Consider the following 16,104-nt stretch of genomic DNA (forward strand, 5'->3'; position numbering starts at 1 on the left):
TAAATCACCATCTTACACAAGTACATATTGAAACTCAAAGTTAAGCATTTTATTTTTATGTACATTTCATTTGTCCAGAAATAAAATATCTAAATACAGACAGACTGTAATGTTGTATATGTATAGCTTTCAACAATACTTGAGCTGAATAAATGCTTTGTACATTAAGTTTGTCTTTTTAATGGGGTTCACAGCTACATTGATAGAATGGATTCCTCATATCCTTTTTTTTTCTTTTTTAACCAATAACAAGCAGAGAGACAAGTACATAGTTAATATTAATAAGCAGCTCAAATAACACTTGAGTAAACTATGTACAATACAAACCATTCATACAAATGAAGACTAGGATATTGAATTTGTTACAATATGTGTAGTAAAGATAAGACAGACACCTAACTTACATGGTGTCTGTCAGGCATTTCCCTTCTTATATAATGATCAGAACTTATTTTAAGCAACCTTAGCTGGTCTCAACTTTGCAAAAGTCCAATGATTGGTGATGAAAGCTGTAATCCAGTGTCTGCCCACATGTAAATTCCAAATGTTTGCTCATCTTTACTGAGAACAGGCTCCCTCCATAGAAAAAAGAGCCATCTTGTATCACCTTGAATGTGCCTACTGAATGCTGGAAAAAGTTACTACACTTGTGTTCATAAAATAAAGAATACTGAGCTCTAAAGACACATTTTTTTTTTCCATTTTAACAAGCATATACTCCTACAGTAGTATTTACCAGTACAGCTACTCCAAGCAGTAGAAATGCATGAGTGGGGATTATTGATTAGCATGTACTCAAGACTTTAAAGGAGATTTCCATAACAGCAAGTGCTAAAAACCATTCACTGTCTAGTTAATCCTTTTGCTTGATGATCATTTATCCTGAGCCATTATGAGTCAGACAACGAAAGCCCTCTTGACAGGAATCATGACGGGTGCCAGCTGAAATGTACATGAGAGTGTGTCTGTGTACATCTATGTGTGAGAGCATGTCTTCAAGTGTGGCTTTAGAATCTGTGGTGATTTACAAATATACTGAGAGATGAAGCTGACTGGGCAGAAATTACATCAGATTGTTTTCCACGAGCGTATTTGCAGCCAGTTGACGAGAGCAGCAGTGTAGACACATTCCAGGCAACAGATGGGACCTTCTTCTTGAGGTAACAGCCCTGTCATGTGACCTTGAATTCCTCAGGCTTCAGTCTCACCCCTACATTCATCCTCATCCAGAGGGGAAGTAAGGTGTGTCGCTGTGGTAGTTGTAGTCGGGGCACACTTTCTGTACGAGTTTATAATCTGTACTATAAAAGGAAATGTAAATACAGATCACCTTAAAGGGCTTGGAGCAGAGCCAGGACACATGACTTTGGGTCTGCTCCTGGTAACAGGTTTTTGAAGGGTCATAGTTGCAGAGTGTGTTCTTGGTAGCCTTGTCAACCTTTTCATATTCAATGCGACAATTAAAGGACTTGGAATCTTTGGCATCAATCACGGTTTGCTGTGCCAAGTCGAATTCCACTATTTTCGTAGGGGGCACCAAGCTGACAGATACATTCCCTTGACCAGTGGAATTATGCCTGAAATAAACACTAAATGTCCCATTGCCGTGATCTACAATTTTCCCAGTTATCAATAGGTTTAGCTTCACTGTTTTGATGTTGGAATGAAAATCACCCCATCCAAACATTTTCTTAAACTTGCCCGTCTTAACAATGGGCCTTCGCTTGGCCCTGGGCCGAGGCTCTTGAAGGTCTGTGGAGTTCCTCAGCCAGTCCCAGAGGTCTTGCTCAGAATAAGGTTCTGGGGTGTCATATCGCAGGTCTAAATCTGTATCATTTTCTTTGCCACGAAAAGTCTGTGACAGGAGTCGGCTGATAGACAAGTCTTTGCTGCTTTCTGTCCATATATGCTTTAGTGTGGATTTGCTGCTTCCTGATTTTAGAAGTTCTGACTTTCCACCGTTTGTTAAATTGGCACATGTGACCTGCAAATGGAACAGAAAAATGGCGTTTACATCTCTGTATCTGAGAACACCCAACACAAAGATCCAAGCCCTTTCTCAGAGGCTGGGAATTAAAGTACCTTCAGCACCTAGCCAATATTTATTAGGCTGTGATAAAGTACCACTTCTGTTTCATACAATGATGGGAGAGAGGGGGTGTAGGTGGATAAAAGCCACTAAACATGACAGAAAGACTATATAAAAACATTTGACGAGAAAAAGGCCACCTAACATGAATAAAGCAAATTAAATTCAAACATAAATCACACTAAAGTAATTACTTCTCAGCACCAAAATCCAAACACTCTTAAAATAAAATTTTACAAATGATTATGTTACTTTTTTACTTCAAGATCACCATAAGCTTTATAATAGTATGATTCTCAGAAATATGTCGACTGACGTACTATAGGATTTTGGGAGTCCATGCCACAGTCACATAAGGAAAGTTAGTTTGGCAAGGAGGCTGTAGTATATTTAATCTGGTCAAAACAAAATAACATGTTTATGATCACCCATTATTAGCAAGAAACATACTGTATAAGACAATTTTTTCCATTAAGGGATTTAAAATGCGATCTAGGAAGACAAACATTAACTGATAAGAGTAGTGCAGATCTTTTGATTTTAGAGTTTATTTTTGTCTTTGTTTGTTTTGTTTCAATGTAATTTAATCAATTGGTCAAACATCCAAATCTGTACTTGCCTAATTCTATAGGCATTGTTCTTATTGCAGCCTCTATATTTATCTTTAGTATAAAAGAAATGAACACATATCCTAGTCTCTAGAATTACATAGATAGTTTCCCATTCTTCAGGTGGCAAAAAGAATAAATACAAGCATGCATTTGGTAATGGCTTGGTACTTGTTTCTCATCAACACAGTTGATCAAGGAGAGGGGCTGTAATGAGATGCATCATGGTGCACTGGCTCATGAAGCAGTAATGAAATTGTCCCAAAGAAGAAGTGAAAAGGGATTTAGAGTGCATTTACCAGCAGCATATAGGGAGTAAAAAAAAAGGGAAGTGTCAGATTTCAAGGAGAAAAAAACCAACCTATTGAAGAGGATGCCAAGATTCTGATAGCAGAACAACCTCTGATTTTCAGGTAGAATAGAAATTTACTTCTAAATTATACTCTCCACAGCTATAGTGATTATGACTCTGGAGTCTGACACCCTGAATTCCAATCCAGGCTGTGATCCTTCAGAGCTGTATAGTGTGGGCAAGTTGCTTAACTTGTTTACACTTATGTTTTTCTCTTCTACAGAGTAGGAGAATGATGCCACTTTCCCTCACATGGCTGTTCTGAGAATTAAATAGGACACTCCATTTAAAGCACTAATGGACAGTCACCTGGACATGATGAGTGTTCAACATTAGTATTTCTAACTATTATCATCCTCAAACATTTCATCTCTGAATTCCACTGGGTTACATTTTATGTAAATGAATAACTTACAGTAGGATTTGAGAGCAAAGGGTATCTTTATAAGAAAATCTCCCTTTTATATAACCAAAAACCTAAAGCAAACAATTAAAAAATATACTTTTGAAAGTGCTTCTGTGACAATCTAAAAACATAACAAGTTGAGTAGATAGTAAAACTCAGGTTAATAAGACATGAGCATAAGTTCATCTACTAAACTGTTCAACTATCAAATGCAATGAATTTATTAGCCTTCAATGGTGTGATGTGAACAGCTTCCAGTGGTGCAGACAGTCAAGAAACCTCTCTGGAATATCTCAGTTTGGGTACAGAATCAAAGCAGGTTGTAGTCATCAACACTGCCTTGAATATTCTTATTCTCTCTTCCCTTCCCTTTCAGGGCAATGTCTAAAAGAGAATATCAGTCATGAAAAATCAGGGAGGGTCCTTAGGAAAGTCCCCAGATCTGTTCAGTATACACAACACTGATTCATTTTGTCTTATTAATTCAATAACTATATAGTAAGATCCTGCTAATATTCAGTAAAATAATAGTAATACAAAGGTAAATGAGACATGGTTCTTGCCCTCAAGATGTTCAAAATCTAATAGTGAAATCAGTTAGGCAAATAGCAGTGTGATGTAACCAACACTATGTACGATATTCTTGGAGTCATAGTCAAAGTTAAAAGGTAGAGAAGATGTAACAGAGGAGATGATACTCAGATCTGGGAGATAAAAAAGAGGTTTAGAACTTCAACAGATAGTGAATAGGCCAGAGAAGTTCTCCTAAGTATAAGGAAGATACTATGTAAAAGTAAAAAGTTGAGAAGGAACATGTCAAACGTAAGAATGGAAAATTGTTCCCTACCTCTGAACATTAGGGAGAATTGACTGGGAGGATAAAGAGAAGAAGAGGTTGCAAGAAGTCAGTAGAACCTGAAGAAGGTAGGCTAGGGTCAAATTGTGAAGGTTCTAGGGTCAATTTGTGAAGGCATTTAAAATTATTATTATATATAATGGGGAATCCCTAAATTTCGGCATGTTTTGCTTTTAAGTAGGTCATCCTGGCTGTAGAAGAATCACCGCTTGGACATTGAAAGGTGGATTGGTAGGGAGAGAACTTGAGGGAATAATTAGTTAAACAACAAATTGCAGTACTTCATTTGAGAAAGTAAATGAGCTTGAACCAAGGCAGTGGCAGAGAAAAAGAGAAAGAAAAAATGGATATAAAAGATATTTTAGAGGTAGGATTAACTCAACTTGATGATTCACTGGCTAAGCAGGAGCATGAAAAAGTTGCGAATTAATGAGTTTGTTCGTATCTGTAAGGAATACAAAAGTAACAAGTTAAAAAAAAAAAAGTATAAACACTTGAAAAGAAGCCTCCTGATTTTTGAATTCACTACTAAGGACCTTCTTGAAGCAAGTTTCCATAGTGGTAAAGAGATGATGTAAGATGAGAAAGAACAGCAGCAAGCTTAATGCATCTACTCCCAGATGCAATCAGGAATCCTTGGCTTTCTCACTCTATTATATTGCTTACATCTTAAGAATTTTCATTTTTGCAACACATAAATGTACACATAAAATTGAAATAGATTTTGAGCCTTACTGAATAAACAACACCATTTAAAAAAAAAAAACCTTATACTGAGAACACCCTGTACCACTGATTTTACAAACATAATAAAAGAGTTTCTTTTTAAAAGTCACCTAAAGATCCTTTCACATCAGTATATCAAATGATAACAGAGGTGGCAAAGACTAATACATAAAATGAGACCAAAAGAAAAATCTGACAATTGCTAATTAACTAAATTCCAAAAAGGCAAAGCATCGTGAACCTTCTTTTCTACAAAGAGTAATTTTTCCTATAACAGTGAAAACACCAAAAATACTTCCTAACTGAATATAATTTTCCAAGGCAAAAGTGGTCAATGCCCGCCCACTCCAAAGGAGTTGACCCACTAGTCCAGTGATACCATTTCCACAAATTATATGATTTGCCTAACTGTTTTAGAAACAATGAGAATCATAAAGACTCAACATGATTAGGCATATGCATTTTAAAGCATATATTTCTTTTGAGAACATTCAAATACAGGTGCAAAGAGAAGGGTCATTTTCTTCAACTGTAAACAAAGACAGAGCTAGGATCTAACATGAAGGGAGCATGTCTGGGGCAGGACCTGTGTGTGGAGCTGGGGAGAAAAGACTACTATTGACAGGTGGGAGTGTAAGCATATAAGAAGTTGCAATGCCTTGATCTAGCTCCTCCTCGACATACTTCAGGGCCATGCTTTCGCATTGCTTTCTCTAACATCCTTTCATTGCAGGCTTACAATCATAATGTCAATATATTATCTTTTAAAATATTGTTGAAAGGCATCACTTTGGAAAAATAAACTTCACTGCCACCTCAACTATGCTCCTGGCCTAATGAGATTTTATACAAACATTTCACTCTTTTACATGTACATCTCCAACTAGAGGTGCCTCCAGATGTTTGTGTATCTCTTTTTACAAAAGAGCAATAAGATGACTTTTGATTTCTACCAAACCACACATTTACTGTTGATCTATTACTGTTCAATATAAATTATCTCAAGATTACTTTGAAAATCATGTATTTATTTCATCAACTGTGTGAGTATTTAAGCCAAACAAAAATTTTAGATAACCTGATGCTTAAGCAATATCTCTCATCAGTGAATAACTAATCAACAAAATGGCCTTGCTCTGTGATTACAACTTCATTTTGGCAGTTTTATGATTTCCTAGGTTGACTATATGTTGCTACTATTAACTGCTATTGGTTAAGGGCATACTATATTCCAGACATTGTAATTAGCATTTTACATATGGCATTGCATTTCATTTAAACCACACACACACACTCACTCATTCACTCACTCACACAGACTTTAAGATCAATATTGTTATTTTCAGCTTACAGGCAGAGATATGGAAGCTCAAAAAAAAAGACTTGTCCAAGATCACTGCTGGTAAATGAAAGAGGTACTGCTTAGCTACTCCACAGGGTATTTCCTTTATTTTTAAAATCATTTTAATCATGCAATTGTACATTAATATATGTTTATCAAAACATTTAAACATTATAGGATTTATGAAATTAAATTAAAAATTAAAAGCCTATCTTCATCATCAACCCCTGTTCCCTTACAATCCCACCTCTCTCTCCAAAGGTAAAACCTCAAATATTTGATGTATATTGTTTTTAAATATTTTCACTATTTTTTCATGTATAAATATTTTACATAAATAGTGTCATATTTTATGATTTGCATTTTTCCAGTCAACAAAATATCTTGGAGATGCATACCTCTTAGTACATCCAGGTATATCATCTTTATTAAATGGGAAATAGAATTTTAGAATATGAATGTATCATACCTCTATTTTGGGGATACCTTTTGTGATAGATCCTTAATTATTACATTGTTTCACAGCCAGGTTACCTAGACTTATTTTTTTAGCCTTGATTCCATTGGTTTTTCTGTTCACTGTTGCTTCAGATAACTTACTCCCTGCTCTCTTGAGCTGGATTTTCGTTTCTATGGTTGTACAGATTTGTGTGATTCTTTTAAAAAGAGTTCAAAAGAGATAAACTATCTGAGTTGTCCTATGCTTTAAAATGTCTTTACTGGCTTACACTGGGCAGAATAGTCATTCATCTCTTAACTCACTTTGTTGTGTTTTATTTTTTTCTCTCTCCAAAAAATGTAGGATTTTTTTCTATTTCAGGTATTGTGAAATCCCGCAAGGTGGGCTACATGTGCTCATGCTTTCTCCAGACCCTTTCTTAACTAGTTTAAGGAAAAGCATACAGATATTTACAGACACGTTAGACTCTTTTTCATAGAGTTCCACCAAGAGGACTATAACCTCTTTGAGGGATGTTCTTTCTGTATTATGCCATTTTGTAACTTGGGAGAGAGAGTACCTCTCATAGAGTAAGTACTCAATACATTACATACATGGTTTATATTCTTATTTACATCTATTTCAATAGTGAAGTTTCATTGATTCTTTAGCCACAACCAAGATTTTGGTGGGACATGTGGCCCATAGAGGTTTCTCTCCTACAAGTTTAGAGCATACACTTCATTGACAATACTTGGAGTTCTTGTATTATATGTGATAAGCCAGAGGAAATGGGTTAGTATTTTAATACATCAAAAATACATCATTTCCTTCTGCTACAAAGCAGTGCTCCAGGAGTAGCAGTGCTGCCTTAACAATAGAAAAGCAGAAAAGGAACTCATGCCTCTCCCTTAACCTAGTAGTTGCTGGAGGCTGTATTGCATAGAAACTAAGAAAATGGGGTTTGCAGTCAGAGATCACAGGGCTAAATCCAAAATCTGCTACTTTATCACCAGTGACCCCTTAGAGCCATATCGTTTTCCAACTAGAAAATAGAGATGATACCTTACTCACTGTGTTTTTGTGAAGATAAAATAAAAGCTTTTATATGTGGCACAAATAAAAGTATGGAAAGTAGTATGAGTTCAACACCTGAGAGCTATCATGCTTAGCTAGGTTATGAAGCCCCGAAGAAAAGGAAAACAAGGCTTTCAGAATGCACACTGCTATTCTATCCCCATCTTCTGACTGGAGACATTACAACTGCTCAAACGGTCCAAACAAAGTGAGATGGAAATTAGCATAATTGTAACAACTCTGTGGTCATCTTTAGTAGTAGGTGGTGGTAGGAGACCACCCTGATTATGTACATTACAATTTAGTATTGGCAAATATTGGCAATAATTTATCTTTAACATAACAACTTTAAAAGAAGACATTCTGATCAGCCTGCACATTCCATGCCATCCTTAAAAACTAGAAACATGGTATGTTTCCATCACTTGAAGAAATGGCTAAGAATTTTAGTATGTTACTCCATGAGTTCTCATGATCCCATGCAGGATGGCTCACTTCCAACATAGGGCACCAACTATTCCCTACATTATTGTATTGGAGATTGGTTCTGAGTCATAGGTAATTGAGCACCTCACAAGTTTGTATAACTATACAGTTAGTTTTCCCTTTGATTCTTCCTCCTGTAGGTCCTCTCATGAAAATTATCTTGAAAATGTTTTTGGTTCTTTAACTGCAGGAGAAAAAGCATGCCTTGTGAAGAGCCATGAACTACTGTTTCTGCTACTGAGAAACAGAATTTTTCATCTTACAAAAATATTGTCTCTTCCCTCATGCTCACTTTATAAATATATAGATATACATATAAGTTTTGATATATAGACACATTAATATTGGTGAGAAATTAAAAATTATATTCTACATAGTCCCACTTAACCCATTCTCTCAAAACACAATTACAGATTACCTTACCCAGATTTGCATTGCAAAAGTTGCCTCTTTTTTTAGTATTTTACATTACTTCCATTTAAAATGTATAAGGAATATCTCATGTGAGGACTCCTGGGTACTTGGTTATAATAATGAACAAAACACTTAAAATAACATGTTGAAAAACTATTTCTTGGCTGAAACAAAGCCACTTCAGCATTATTTTTTCATTATGCATAAAGAGATTTTAATTTGTCAGTAAATCTAGCTGTCTTTAAGGAAAAGACAAATATTGCCTATGTAGGAATAGCTGGGTTAGATCCAGGGTCTTTCTATCTGAACTGGAGGCCAATATGAGTGATTGTCCATAATAAGGCATGTACATGAAGGCTTTTGAAAGTTTATAACTTCTTAAAGTCCAACAAAGTACACACTTATCGAGAATGGACCAAATGAGGAAGGACTGACTCACTTTCCAATCCTATTTCCAGCAACCTATACATACATATGTTCTCATATACAGCGATGGTATAACAGAACATACTGAGTTCACTTTATCCAACAGAACTCAAATTCCTCAGGAAATAATAACCTTGATATTTTTGAGACAATATGCCTACTTAACACCCTTTGATTTTCCAGAGGTTGATTTTCTCTGTCCAAAAGACAGAGAAAGAAGTCATTATATAAAGAAAGTGATAGAGACTAGTTGCAGTGGAATATCATCCCTGTACCATTTAGATACTGGATTCATTCAAAAATTCTTCTAGGACCCCTTTCTTATCAGACTAGAAGGCGTGGACACTGATCAGAGCTTCACAGGTACAGAGTGGACAACAAGGCAGACGATCAACCCAGAAATACAAAAGGGTATGCAGATTCTGGAAATACGGTCCCTCCACACTCCCGTAAAAGTACTGTAAACTGGGAATCTCCAGCTTCCTGAAGTGGAACAAATCCAATGTCCTGTGAGAAGACAAAACCAACAAAGAGAATCGACCCCTCACCCTTTTATCAAAGGATGGTGATGCTGGAGTTTTAGTTAGGTAAAACCTTTTGACATTGAGTAAATATATATCTTTGGATCATGCCTTGACCAGAGCAAGATGTGGTAAAGCATATCCAGCCTAGAGCACCAGGCCCCACTATGGCTCTAAGGCATAGCTCAGGGAAGACACAATTCATGCACTGAAGGAACTTCAAAGGTCACTATGTCAATGAGAAAACAATTCCCTTGAAAGCTCTTAAACCAACCTGTTCTTTTCTACAGTCCCTCTGATAAGATTAGCATCCATTCTTTGATATTTGTTTCTTCCATGTAAGAGTCTTAGCACTCCGGAAACACAAATCTCTTACCCAATTATTGCCAGTTTTGGAACCAGATACACCATGAGTCTGGGCTACATTTCACTTCAGTCTTGGCTCTACACTTTTCCCCTGTTCCCAGTTTCTTAAAGCATGGCATGTGGAATCTCATATCAAAAACCAAGTGCTGAGGGAAAAGGATGCTTAGGCAGAGAGATCTCATCAACAAGGAAAAAGATGACCTCTGGATTTAGGTGCTGTGGTTTTAAGTTAATCAGATGTAAAACTGAGTGGTATGCCAAGAAAAGTACTTGGCTCTTTCTGTTACCAAGGGAATTAAGTGGACCGTTTCACTAAATCAAAGAAAGATATTCACCCAGATTATGTTACAGGAGAAGAGATGGGTCATGGAGAGATAGAGCAAACAGAACCCAAAGAGACTGAGGATGATGTAAGAGTAGTCACAATAGAAAGGATGGATGGATGAAAGTGTGTGTGCAAGCAGAGCTCTGAGATTCCCTTGACCTTTAATGTACTTTAAAATGACTTATCACAGCATTAATGTGAACTGCTGTGAACACTGTGGATAGAAGGAATCATAGGAGAATTGAAAGAAAGACAGGCTGTTAGAGTAGAATTTCCTCTCCTCCCCGACCCCCCACCCCCGTTATGTCCCCACACTCATATTTCCAAACTCTGAGTGGGAGTTGACCCTTTTCAAAAGAGCTGGGTAACACTCCACCTGCCACTAGAGGGCACAGCTAGGACATCTGACAGCTGTCTCCAGATGGAATTGTGTCACTAGAGGCCCCAGAGCTCTTTGAAAAAAGAAGATGGCCCAGGAACCTTTGTGGTACCTGCTGACTGTTGCAGCCCCTGGAAGCTACCTCTTCTATGAGCTGCAGAGACCAGGAAGGTCACTGTTGCTCAAGAAACTACTACAGAAGCCATCACCTACTAAAGAAGCAGTTGTGAGCCTTCGATTCCTCACAGAGGGTATGTTCAGGGTCTAGGTCAATGCAATGTATTTCTACATCTCTAGCTGCATTTTGGCTACTCTTCCCTTTGGCCTCAGAGTTCGATCACATCGGACTTTTTTATGTGTTCTCTTTCTGCCAACTTCAGGACCTTTGCATAGGCTGCTTCTCCATCCTGGAATCCTTTCTACTCACTCCCATTTGCTTAGCTAACTCCCACTCACCCTCTAGCCCAACCTAAAGTTCATTTCTACAGGAATGGTTGATCCTCTCAGAGCACCTTGTGCTATTTTTGTTCATAAAAGTAATACTATTATCTATATTTATACCTATCTCCTTATCTATCTATCATCTATCTATCTATCTATTAATCTTCTTTCTCTGAACTGTCATCTCCATGGGGGTGGGAGTGGTCATTCAATACCTTAGTCACTATTACTACACTTTATAAAATGCCAGGTTCCAAGTAGGTGCTCTATAAATATCAGCTGAATGAATGAATGCATGCTTGAATGGAGTGCCTACCTACACCTAGTGATATTCCTTCACAGATAAGCTTGCCCCATAAGCAGATAAACAGCTCATTTTCTGGCATAAATAAAACTGTTTATATTGTAAGCCTTCATGGAGAATTTGTGTAATTCTGTAGACATCCACAGTGGTGCAAGAGAAAAGGTGATAGTTTTCTAAGAAAATACAAGTGAGTTGATGCTATAGGTCATTATAACCAGACAGGAATGTTACATCAAAAGTCTCCAAACAAATGTGAGTATTATTTAAATCAAAGTGAATAAGAGCAAAAATGCCTATATGAACATAACTGTATTTTGGAGGCTTTACAAGTATCAGAAAAGCTTAATGAAACAATGAGTGTGGTCTCTTGGATGGCAGGAAAGTTAGTGCCATCTTCTGGATTTTCTCTCTTGAATTTCCAGAAATTTGATGGTAAGACAGAAATGAAATAAAATGCTGATGGGATTCTAAGAGCAGAGGTTCCTTCAACAAGAATCTGCCAGACTTTCCGGGGGCATTGTCTTTGCACTATTCAAGTGGATACTGTATTGACAAATAATAATTGCTTTGAAATAGGCAGTTAGGCATGTGTTAGGCTATTTCTTTGCATAAATGCCCACTTTCTTGGAAAATGCAGTGGGGTTTTATAAACTTGAAGCAATACAACCAGTTTTATGGATGTGTTTGCAAAGGCTCAAATGGAGCTATAAAACGTTCATTAACAGTACAAATTAAATTGTTATTAAAAAATATGAGTCATACAGGCATGTTTGGCTTTACTCTAGAGTTGACAGAGTATAAATACAGTACAACTGTGACATTTCTGCTTTTTGTCTATATCACTAAAACCCATGATTGATGAGAGTTAGAATCACAAAACATCTGAAGCTTAAGGGACCTTGAAAATAATTTCATGACTTAGGAAGCTGAGTCCCAAAGAGCTGAAGTAACTCACCTAAAGTTCCCACAGTGGTTAGGGACAGAGTTAAAACTATAGTGAAGGTTTCCTAGTATTCAGTCCACTCTTCTTGAGATCCAAAGCTTCCATAAGAGCTGGTACCTTATGTCTCCTCCAGAGTTTACTGAACTGGAAATCAGGGTGTCAACTTCAAAATAAGGAACTGGCTTATCTTTGCTCTTAATTTTGTGGAAGGAGGGGATACTGTGGAAATTTGCCATCATTTGCTAACCCTGAAACAAAGAGGCACTAACCCAGTGAGTGCATCTCAATTACAGCTTGGAGTCTCCTGGATTGACTATGTGCACAAACCTACACTCAGACCTCCTGAGACTTAAGTCTGAACAGTGACTGCTCTGAGGGGAGAGAGAATCAAAGTGAGCAAACAGTTGTCATAGGTTTTCAGTTAAGCAAATGATAACACAGAGGGAGTTATCCTTTAGTCTCTAAAAGAGAAAGTGCTTTATATTTGTTTCCAAAAAATTTGTTAGTTCCTATTTTCAGAAGACTTATTTTTTTTTAAAAAAAAGCAAAGTTAAAGCAAAAGTTTGTCAGATTCTCTCTTCTGTAAGTCCATCAGCAAGCATTTGTTAAATAACCATGATTTTTTTTAATTTTCAAAAATTAACCTCAGGGAAGTTATTGTACTCAATCTAAATCTGTATGTCTGCTCATTCTAGATAACCCACATCAGTACTTTAGACTCTCTTATAGATAAGGTCCTACTATTTTGGAGCTGCCCTCCTGTTATGAGCCTTGAAAGTCAGTGATTCCCAAAAGAGATTACTAAAGTAAAGCCAGGGTAACGTGAGCTGTAATATATACTGAGGATTATAACAGAATTGGTAGTGGGGGTGTTGGAATGTGTACTGTATTAAAAAGCTTATTCCAAGTGTATCATTGATTTGCTTCTAGTCAGAATATTTATTTCATAGTTTGACATAATGTTAAACGAAGGTGTGAGATATATGTATTTTTCTCAAAGTGGAGGCTGGTTTAAACAGTCAAGAAATGTATTTACAAGTGAAATCATCTTTTACTAAGTAATCTTGGTTCTTTAGACAGACTGCAAGCATGATCTGTCTTAGTTGGAATCTGCACAGAAAATAGTATTTATGTTTATGTAGTTTTGTAATTTTAAAATTTCGATATAATTTCCAACTTACAGAAAGTTGCAAAAAACTTACATACACCCTTTACCCAGATTCACCAATTAATTCCATTTGATCACACGTTGTTTTACTGCTTTCTCTCTCTTTCATTCATATACACATGTATATTTATATGTACATGTATATATGTACATGTTTATATGTACACATGTGTGTTATATATATTTGTGTGAGTCTAGGCCATTTTCAGAGTAAGTTGGAGACAGCATGCCAATTTACTCTTAAAGAAGTTCTAAAGTAATTCCTAAGAAATATTACATTTTCTTATATATGCATAATACAGCTATCAAAAAAAATTAACCTTGATACTTTACTATAATTTAATCTATAGTCAATATCAAATTGTCCCAACAATACCCTTTACATTTACTAATTTTTCTGGTCCAATCCAGTGTCATGCATTGCATTTAGTTCTTATGGCCCTTCAGTAGCCTTTCTTTCTGTTTCCTGTCCCTTACATTTTTGTAAAATGTAAACATTATAGGCTACTTAATTTGTGAAATGTTCCTCAGTTTGGGTTTGTGTGCTGCAAATCACTTTATAATAAAGTTCTAGAGCTTCAACTGACAAACACGATAATGGGAAAAGGGTGTTCCTGGATTTGACAGTGAAGGAAGCAATGCTTTGAGTAGTTGTAGAGAGAATAATATTATTGTACTATGCTAAATCATAGCCTTGCAAGTCATTTAGACTATTTAATATAATTTTACAGATAATTAATTTGCATTATGTATAATTATTTTACTGTTTTTGATAATAAACTCATTTAATTTTGTCATTTTATGGCTCTTTCGTTTCACATTTTGTTTAAATGAAGCTAAAGTTTAAAAAAAAAAAACCTGTTTCCTGGATTAACTAATCAATCTGAGGCTGACATTCTTTTAAGTCAGAAGGATTTTTAAAGTAATATTTGCATAGTGTTTACTTTCCCATCAAAAATTAGTATGTTATATGAGTAGATTGAACTCTGACAACCTCCCTGGGATGTTGATACCAATACTCCAATGATAGGTTGGAGGAAACTAAGACCCACTGGCAAAGAGACTTCCTTCGAATCACACATCCAAGAAGCAACATTCAGATTCTGTGTCAAAAACCCCAGATTGCTCTGCTGATACCACAATGTACTATCTATTGCTATTTAACAAGAGTATACATGGTCATTCAGTTCCTTGAATGGGCATGAGCCAATTGACCTTGACCAAGTAGAGGTATCCTCATGCTTCAACCCTGTATGTAGAACTTCAAGTATAACTTGAATCATCATTCTTCCAAAAGAGCTGACTAGCATATCACTGTTCATTACCCACCAGGTACTCAGGTATACAGACACTCAGTTAATTTCAAAGCCATAATCTCTTAAACCTCAATTTTCTCATTATATTTGATATGAATACCTTGCCCCAGCATTATTTTGAGAATTAGAAACAATGTATGTGAATATTTCTTCTCAATAAATGGTAGTTGTTAATAATACTTGCTCTAATTTGGCTTTTTTAAAAACTCATCAAGATGGTTACATTGATCTGTGTGGTTATTTTGTATAGAAGAGTCTAATTTCCATAATTTAAAGTCATGTAGAAAAAACTGTACATTTTAGGTATCTTGGTGTAGTGGTAAAAGCAGGGACTCTGGAGCCAGCCCAGAGGCTCTCATCCCAGCTCTTAAGGCAGATGCCCTTGTCCATGGGAATTGCCTAAATGGTGACATTCCAAGTCATTCTGGCAACCAGTGCACTGTTATTCCTTTGAAGTGGTAATACTCCAAGCGCAACATGATTTTCACTAATGATCCTAGTTTTAGAAAGTGAAATTATGACTTTACAAAGAAACTTGATTTAAACTGTAGATTTTAAAAATTTTTTTCTCCTTCCTTCCTTCCTTCCTTCCTCCCTTCCTTCTTTTCTCTTTTCTTTCTTTCTTTGTCTTCCTTCCTTTCTTTCTTTTTAATGATACAGTATAGAGAAATACCACCCAATGCCCCCATCAGAGTTGTACTATCTAATTCATGACATTTTTGATGTATTCTTTACAGAGCATCCCATTAGAGTTCCAGAGAAACCCTTACTTTCTATTATGTCAACGACACCTTTGTTCGCCTGGAGCCATCATCAGCTCTCAAGCACTGAACCATGAAGCAATATCTCTGTAACTAGGCCAAATAGGCCATGACCTGACAGGCTATAAAGCGGTCATTATCTCCTATTAAATCTGAAATCTGTGCTTTGCATATTTTAAAACAACTATCCAGTTGCGCTATAGAGGTACAACTGCCAAATGAATAATTAGGTTTTTAGGAAACTATAAAGAGAACCAAAATGCTATCTACTGTGCCAAAAACAAAGTCAATTCAGATTTACTTTCTCTCCTCCCCTGTTTTTATCCTCACTCTCTGGCAGTCAGACCAAAAATATTTTA

At 36.3% G+C, this 16,104-nt stretch overlaps 1 protein-coding gene across 1 annotated transcript in view; it reads right to left on the reverse strand.

Moving 5' to 3' along the window:
- Positions 1 to 1,222: 1,222 nt before the first annotated feature.
- Positions 1,223 to 16,104, reverse strand: part of NXPH1 (neurexophilin 1) — a gene marked incomplete at both ends in the record, with an annotated part of 287,926 nt that continues 273,044 nt past the window's right edge. The window contains one exon of the mRNA XM_079711666.1: positions 1,223 to 1,984. Within this exon, the coding sequence (XP_079567792.1) occupies positions 1,223 to 1,984 (762 nt within the window). The remainder of the gene's footprint in view (positions 1,985 to 16,104) is intronic.

This window comes from Hyperoodon ampullatus, assembly GCF_949752795.1.
Source record: "Hyperoodon ampullatus genome assembly, chromosome: 9".
In the NCBI taxonomy this organism is placed as follows: Eukaryota; Metazoa; Chordata; class Mammalia; order Artiodactyla; family Ziphiidae; genus Hyperoodon; species Hyperoodon ampullatus.